Source organism: Rhizopus delemar, genomic scaffold (genome assembly GCF_000149305.1).
Source record: "Rhizopus delemar RA 99-880 supercont3.3 genomic scaffold, whole genome shotgun sequence".
NCBI classification, from domain to species: domain Eukaryota; kingdom Fungi; phylum Mucoromycota; class Mucoromycetes; order Mucorales; family Rhizopodaceae; genus Rhizopus; species Rhizopus delemar.
The window spans coordinates 2,879,636-2,887,915 of NW_027137829.1; the positions used below are offsets into that span (position 1 = coordinate 2,879,636).

The window sequence follows — 8,280 nt, forward strand, 5'->3', positions numbered from 1 at the left end:
GATTTCTTTTTCTTAAATTCCGTTTGATTGTTTTTGATTCATCTAATCTAATTATTAATCACTGCTTAACATTTTATGATGATGATGATCACCTTGCTCTTGGTCTTCTTTCAATTGTTTCCGACGGTCTTCAAGTGAAGTAATTAAACTTTCTTGAATCTGTCTCTTCTCCGACTAATCATAAAATCAATCCTCTGTGAAATAATAATAATCATCATGCACTCATTACCTCGTATTCTTTTTCTAAATTCATAATGTCTTTATCAAAATATTTTTCAATAAATGACAATTGATAGTTCATAAAGTATTCAGCATTCATTATCGTCTTTTCTCGTTCTAATTCAATGTCAGCAATAATCTCTTTATAAACCGAATGGGTTCCTATGCATCATGAGCTCAGTCAAATAAATGACACCAAGTGGATAGAATACCTTTCTGAAGGTTTTTTAGCTCTTGCTGTAAGTTTGTTATTTTCTCTTGATAAATCCTATATATAAAATTGAGTTTTAAATCGATGAACGCACGTGCCAATCATATCACTCTTTACTCATCTGCCTGTTCCCAAAACTCATTATCCATCCAACTCATCAAATCATTGTATTGTCCTATTGTTTATTTTAATATTTCAAAACATCAATTCATAGTCATTATTACCTTGCCATCTGTCTAATAGATCCTCTTCCTCTTCTTCTTCTTCTTCTTCCTCTGTGGGTTGTTGTGGTGATATGGATGAGGGTGGTGGTGGTGGTGGTAGTGGTTGTGGTTGTACATATCGAGAAAGAGGATGATTGGTGGTAGATGAAGGGGGTTGCTGTGATGAGTACCATGCATGATCCAATTTATTATTAAAAGGGACAGGTGGAGGTAAGAGTGGAGGTAAGAGTGCTGCAGTGTTGTTATTAGGTGGAAGAGGTGAGGATTGTCGTGAATAGAAAGGTGCTTGAGGTAGCACAAAGGGTAAAGAAGAAGGTTTATGAGCACTGGTTAATAAAGGAGCTAAAGAGTGACTATGATTGTTTGTTGTAATCGTAGTTGGATTGGTATTTGGAGTCGTCGTGGTCGTTGGATTTGATAATAATGTGTGAGAATCAGCTCCTGCCTGAGCTACAATAAATCCAAATTGAGGCAAGATCATTTTGTTTAAAAGAAAATTAAAAAAAAGAGAGAGAGAGAGAAAAAGAGTAAAAAAAAAAAAAAATCAAGAAGAAAAAGAAGAGGGAAAAAAAAAAGAGCGGAAAAGGAAATAAAGATCAACAAATATTTTAATAAAAAAAAAAAAAAAAAGAAAAAAAAAAAAAGAAAAGAAAAGAAAAAAGCAAAAAAAAAAAAAAAAAGAAAGAAAGAGAGAAACGTCACAATTAAAGATGATTATTACTGAGTGCAGCAGATTCTTTATAATCTGGTGTGGTGAGGTAGACGACACTTGTATCTAAAGGCTGACTATATAAATTAGCTTTATATTTTTTTGAGAATTCGTCATTGTCTCCAAAGAACTTTGCAAATTTCTTGTGTTCCATCCTTGACTGATATCGGTGTAATAACCACAAGACACCCAAGATAATCAATACAAACACCAGCACAGAACAACTCAAGACGGCCCACAACCAATTAGAAATCGAATGAAAAACATCGGGTCCATTTGTACAGGCACCTTCATCACTACACGTTCCTGATAAACATTCTCCATCTTGCCAGCAGTCATCTCCTAATGGTTTTGATTGAATGCATTTATGTGATTGGTCACTGCAATAGGTGCCTTCTGTACAATTATCTCTAACGATCGTTTGTCGAATAGCGAGTCCTGAGGCATCGTAGGATACATAATCCGTTCTACTGAAAATTAGAATTTGTATGACAAACAATAAAGAGATGATTACCTATCTGAGCCACAATTGCCTCCTAATGGGGCAGCTTTGATAAAGCAAGTGGAATTTAAGCAAATGACATCTTTACCGGCACATTCATCATCACGTTGCTAAATAGGTTGGTCAATAGGCTCTATATTTACTGCTTTAACCTTACTGGTTCACAAGCACCGCCCACTGAGACAAGAGGAGTACAACGAGATCCGTTGTCAGGACAATAATCCTGATTATTGCATCGTGATGGAAACGGATGCTTCAATTCATCCCAACTAAACAGGATGAGTAAGGAGTAAGCCAGAGTGTGATTTCTTTATTTTTACCCTTGTATGTAGTCAGTATTAGAACATGTAATATAATTACATGTATTGTTTCGACTTGAATCACAAAACAGGTAAACGTTAGAACACGAATCATCATATTTCCATGTTGTCCTAATTTATATCATACAAGCTTATTATCAATCACACATGTACATTTTTTTAGAATTACGAGTAAATTGGGCTAGGGTCACACAGGTCACCATAATTTAAAGCAAACACAGGTGAAACAAATAAAAAGATGGCTGTATAAAACATACAAAAAAACATTGTCTAGAGAACGAAAAAGAATAGGGAAAAAAAAAAGAATTTCTTTTCTGTGTTTTTCAACCCGTGAAAGAAATAAAGGAGAAAGAAAGAAAGTAGGAGTATAAAGGGGGTAAAGACATGGTGCCTTTGATTATAAATAGTTTTCTTCTTATTTAAACTGGTAAGAATACCTAAAACTTGATTTTATTCATTGCTTAGGATTCAAACATCAAACCGTTGTATTCCTTCTCCTTTTCTTCATCGTTTCCCCCCGTGAAATAAAAAACTTTAATTTGTAACAAACTGTAGCAGGTATCAAACATTGACCTTCTGGTGAAGGCCAGAACGAACATGCGCATAGGTTGAGTCAAGGAGATCCATTAAGGGCTTTCACTTTGGTTTCACATGAAGAAAACAATCCTTGAATGATATGCTGGGGCTGTACTTTTGATTCAACCTACTTGTCTTTCTCTGCAATCACATAGAGGGCTTTTTAAAACACCATTTAGTTCATGTCGTTCTTTTCACATTCTCTCGGCATCCTTCTTTTCTTATTTGTTTATTGGAGCTAATAAGACGTATTAGTTATTAATGCTTGTAGTCAATATGTATGCGCAAAAGGCTTTTTCTAGCCCTTCATATAATTTTGATTTGAAGATCAACATGGACTTTCGATGGTTGAATGTCCCCTAGAAAAGAGGGGTTTGTATTGATGACTTGGTTATAATTGTGCGAAATGGTTTATTATAGAAAGGGACCTCATAGGCGCCCAAATTGTCCATCAAATCAGTCTAGGCCCATGATAACCAAATAGGCAACGAAAGAGACCTTTGAGTAGAATAATGCAGTATGATTTCCAGACATTCTTGGGTACGAAAGCCATCAAAAAGTAAATAGAAACATCTGTAGGTTGACAGATAAAAGTACAGGCAAGACATCATTCGTCACTCAATGTTTCAAAAAGAAGACGTGGGGTTGTCCAACCTGTTTCTTTCTGAGATGCAATACTGTTCAGGCACGGTGATAGGTTTGTGGTACAATGCCGCAGTAAAACTCATATAAATGGAATGGATGATATGCCTTTTATGAAAGAGATAAGCATCAAAGTGCATCCTATTGAATATATAGAGAGCAGGTCTTTTTTAAAAAAAAATGTTTATTTTAATTTTCATCAAGTAGATATACTTTTTGGTTTATTAATAATGATTTAAGGGTTCAAGGAATATGGGAGCCAGCCGGTAAAATAGAAAAATAACATCATCTAAGGATATATATATATATATATTTAGACTCAAAAAGAGCACAAGGTGATTTATGCGATACTTCGAGCAATTGCATAGAAAGCACCTTTGTGAATAAGTACCATTTGAGCAGTATCAACAAATACAGGTCCTGGGAATGATTCACTTGTAATCCAGTTTGCTTGATTGCACCTCCAAAGTCGCTCGATTTGTCCTTGAGCTGTTTCATCAAGACATCTCCAGGACTGACCAGCAGAGTACAGCCACCGAAAGGAACACATTTTTTTTTTCCTACAGGATATAATAAAAAGGAGGAAAGAAAGAGATGTGTTTCAGGCTACGCAGCGATATTGCCATGACGATGAGTTGTACAACTTCAGTCCATCTGTTTTCCAAATCTTTCATTTTCCTCTTTCTTCTTCTTCTTGTCCATGATGTATTCAACATCAGGTGGAATAGTCTTGGGATATCTGTTTTTTTCTTGTACCAAGATGCTCAGCATTTGTACTTTTTAGTAGTAGATATCAAGTGAGAAAGACGTGTGGCGGCGATGTGATTCAAAGATTGTATTGTTTGGAATATCAGGTCAATAAGTTTGGGTTAGCAAACCAAATAAAGTAATGCAATCATCTTGGAACTAGTATCACGCATAGGAACAGCCATCTATTAATGTAGTATTTATCTTTTATACATCACAAGGCTAACATGAAGAATCATAAAAAGACTTTTTTAAGCAAACTCACCCATGTTTTAAGAAGCATACCCTGTTTTATTAAAGATTACCGATTCATCAAACCTATTTCAGCTGTGTTTTCTTCACAAAATGATAAATGCAAAGTAAATAAATCAACCAATGACGCATCATCTCATTCATCTTCATCTTTTTTTTTTTTTTTTTTCTTCTCCCGCGATCTTACCTATCCTTGAGCCTGTCGAGCTAGCACTGTCATATTTGCAGTCTATTTAAATGCATCTGCTCACCTTTTCAACTCAAATGCGAATAAAAAGATAAGTCAGTGCAATCCTGTGTTGTGAACCTTAATTCATTCCCAATTACAGACTCAGGTTGAGCCGTTGCTAAGGCAATCGCTTCACATCCAACGGAACAAGTACTGCGCGACTACTACGCAATCACTGCGACTACGACACAGAAAAACTGTAGATACCCCCAACATGTTTATATGAATAAACATCCTATTTTAAAAGTAATAATTTACTTTTTCCTTTCTACTTGAGTCTCCTGTCCATTTAGGCTACTTATTCAACCTCGACTTCAAAACTTATTTTACCTGTTGAATACAGTGATGTGCAAGATTTTGGGAAATAGAATGCAAGATTTTTTGACCAGCCAACCAAAAAAAAATTAGCGTAATCAAAAAAGACATGTATCATTATATAGTCAAACAAGAATGTTGTACGACTTTAGAGAGACAGACAGTTCGAAAATTACCTTGTTTTAATTAAAATCACCTTTTCTAAAACCGGTAATCAAGAGCAAAAAAAAAAAAAAAAAAAAAAAAAAAAAAAAACGCACTACATAGCTTTATTAAAGTCGTAAACATTCGTAACTTTGCTTATCTTTACTTTACTCATTCACCGTTTCGTAACCCCCTTACAGCAGTATCTATGACTTTTTCATACATCATTTCTGGAAATAGATTGCACAAACACAAAAATTGACAAAGTTCTAAAGAAAAGCCAAGATGGTAATAGCATTATATTTATGTGTATGATTGGTAAAGTAATAGAGTTTCTTCTTTCAGAGGCTTTTCTACCACTTTAATTTTAGAGGAAAGAGGTAATAGAGTTACCATAACACCAAAACAGATATTTTTATTAGAACAAACTTCATTTTAGAAAAGAAGATATGCTTAGACTATGTTTATGAGAAACCAAAGTCGTATTTACAGCATATTCGTAAAAAGTCAACTATTGATGGGAAGAAGTATATTTGAGTACTTTTTTGCATTTCTTGATTCGAAGAGAGAGAGATTTATTTGTCTACACACTAATCATCATAAGGGGAATGTGGGGATAGGGGAGAGCTAAAAGCATATATATCCTCTGCTTCAGAGACAGGAGAAGACAACTTTACTTCAGCACTTTGTGCTAACAAATTTTTTAATTTTATGACCTTCTCATTACTATGGAGGCGTTCCTCGATAAGCTGTTTATTTTTTTCTAAGGGACCTTTTGATCGCCTGCAATATTTCATGAGAATGGTCTATACTGGTCTATTTTTTGTAATAAAAAAAATAAAAAAAAAAAAAAAAAAAAAACGCGTTTTACGCAAGATTTATAATTCATCTCAGAAAGACTTTCCGATCTTATGCTTTACTTATTTTTATGGGTCTCAAAGAACATGTTGGCTTCCGTAGAGTTTAAAAACTATACTACGAGTTAGTTCTTAAATCTCTCTTAGTTCTCATGTGTGATCGTTTACGTTTTGCCAATCTTTTTCAAGATCTTCTACTTGCTGTGAATTTATATCTTTTTTCTTTTTCAGGTTTTTAATAGCTACCACCATAACATTTTCGGCATTGATGCGATCCCAAATTCCTCGCTTCTTTAAAAGTCTTGTGAATGAAACCTTTTTGTTAAGTAGTGGTTGCAATGTTTTTGTTAATGATGACATTTTAAGATTCAGAGCTGATAATTTGGATAAGAATTGAGTTTGCTAAACAGCAGAGTAAAAGAAAAGATGCTGACAGTTGCTAATTTGTATGTTATGTTTAGTTTCGCTATACGGTGAAGTGATAACAGAAGCCAATTAATAGAAAACTGTAAGAGACTATTAATGTACAATAACGATAAAATTAACAATAAAAATAATTCTTGACTCCAATTGCTTGAACGTACAAAAACTTTTTTTTTATTTTACAACAATAGATATCTTGAAATAACATATTAAAATAAGGTAATTGGGGAAAATATACAATTGAAAAAAAGTATTATAGTGATTTTGATAATTAAAATAAATGATGTACCAATTGAGTATTCGTTTTCATGTTGATTCTTTTGGTGTTCTTTTCTGTTTAGTGTGCTGGCACATTGGGTGGGCAATGCGTCCAGAGATCGTCTTGTTGATGTATCCTGTGAAGGTAGAAAATGATAGGTAAGAAAATAATGTCGGCCAATTGTGATTTGCATTCATTCAATTCCCGATGCGACGAAGCTGATTATTTTCCTTTCCCCTTATTCTCTTTTACATTTTCTTCAAAAACATCTGCTAGAGTTATCCAACCACACCGAAAAGCATACCATTAGAATCGCCATGAAAAGGAGCATCGTTCAAATACAAAATAAGCTTTAAAAATCAAAAAGGGGATCGAAGGCGACTCCCGACCAAAATCCAACTTTATTTATTATATAGTGCATGTCTTTTTTGATTACGCTAATTTTTTTGACTGGCTGTCCAATAACTTGAACACGTTAAGAGCTTTTTGATTGGCTGGTCAAAAAATCTTGAATTCTATTGCATTTTAAACGCACATCACCGTAATCTCATTTTTTTCTATAAAAGTACATTGTTACACAAACCAAATGTGGGCTTGTGTGTGGTGAATTTTCCACGAGTTTGGAGAACTGTGTATTTGTGATACATAAAAGTTTGACTTTGTGTTCCATCAGAATGTCTGCATGGATGGTTTTACGTTTGGCAAGTTAATTTTTGACGTGCAACGAAAAGTCGAAAAAGAACAAGACACGATTTTAACTCAAGGTGTTTTTTTATATTTTTATACGCAGATTTATGAGACATGCATTATGTTTATACTTGCTACACTGACGGTAAATTGATTATGAATAGTGAAGGCATGTCTTGAATTTTCTGCAAAAGTAGACATAGTTTTGATGCTTTCGTCGTTGTGCTGAGCCTATAATATTCATAAGAAATGCGTAACATTAAACCAAGGAGCATGCGTATTTCATCATAAACCTTGGCTCTTAAATTGCTCTCTGAAGTCATCTTTTGCTTGATACTTTTATTGATATTATCTTACTCATCAATTTAAGTAATCATAACGTACTGTATTCAATTTTATAGAGCAAAGTTGATCAAGCATATACCCGTCATAAAAAATTCAACTCTAGGATGAAAGTTTCATCAGCAAGCTCATCAAATAACTACATATTAGAGCATATTGTTGTTCATTCAGTAGTGACCGATGATACACATGAAGTCAATTTAGCTATTGAACGCGACTGTGGTTGCTTTAAATCAATTCGTTGCGATCAATTACTGACAAAATACTAGTAGCTTTTGTATACCTTATGAAAGCAAACTAATTTTCATCCCATGCTCCGTTGTTTACCTTTTCTAGAACTCTCCATCTCATATATCGATTTCAAGAAATAGTATTAAATATACCATTGTAGGTCAAATCATTTTTACTTTATGCTCGGCTTTCTAATATATTTTGTGACATGAGCTGCAAGACATTGTATAAGGAGAACCATTGAATTACAAGCTACACTACAGTATCACACTTATTTCAAATGCACAGCTTACCCTGACGTAAGACTCAAGAAACATGAACTACTGGTAATCATATTTTACTCTTTCTTTTTCTTTATTTAAACCATTGTAATAACAGACATACGAGCTAA

General features: G+C 34.0%; 4 protein-coding genes across 4 annotated transcripts; all 4 read right to left on the bottom strand.

Moving 5' to 3' along the window:
- Positions 1-54: 54 nt before the first annotated feature.
- On the bottom strand, positions 55-2,388 carry RO3G_05313 (uncharacterized protein; the record flags this gene model as incomplete). The annotated part of the gene is made up of 10 exons (XM_067659903.1): positions 55-174; positions 230-360; positions 432-487; positions 548-605; positions 655-1,104; positions 1,376-1,830; positions 1,878-1,975; positions 2,023-2,134; positions 2,186-2,296; positions 2,339-2,388. The coding sequence occupies 10 exons, from the start codon at positions 2,386-2,388 to the stop codon at positions 55-57; spliced, it is 1,641 nt and encodes a 546-aa protein (XP_067516004.1).
- Positions 2,389-3,627: 1,239 nt separating this feature from the next.
- On the bottom strand, positions 3,628-3,953 carry RO3G_05314 (uncharacterized protein; the record flags this gene model as incomplete). Its single annotated transcript, XM_067659904.1, has 2 exons — positions 3,628-3,692; positions 3,755-3,953. 2 exons carry the CDS (start codon positions 3,951-3,953, stop codon positions 3,628-3,630), a joined length of 264 nt encoding a protein of 87 aa, XP_067516005.1.
- Positions 3,954-5,896: 1,943 nt separating this feature from the next.
- Positions 5,897-6,307, bottom strand: RO3G_05315 (uncharacterized protein; the record flags this gene model as incomplete). Its single annotated transcript, XM_067659905.1, has 3 exons — positions 5,897-5,906; positions 6,011-6,060; positions 6,116-6,307. 3 exons carry the CDS (start codon positions 6,305-6,307, stop codon positions 5,897-5,899), a joined length of 252 nt encoding a protein of 83 aa, XP_067516006.1.
- Positions 6,308-7,186: 879 nt separating this feature from the next.
- Positions 7,187-7,639, bottom strand: RO3G_05316 (uncharacterized protein; the record flags this gene model as incomplete). The annotated part of the gene is made up of 3 exons (XM_067659906.1): positions 7,187-7,257; positions 7,448-7,547; positions 7,610-7,639. 3 exons carry the CDS (start codon positions 7,637-7,639, stop codon positions 7,187-7,189), a joined length of 201 nt encoding a protein of 66 aa, XP_067516007.1.
- Positions 7,640-8,280: the final 641 nt, after the last annotated feature.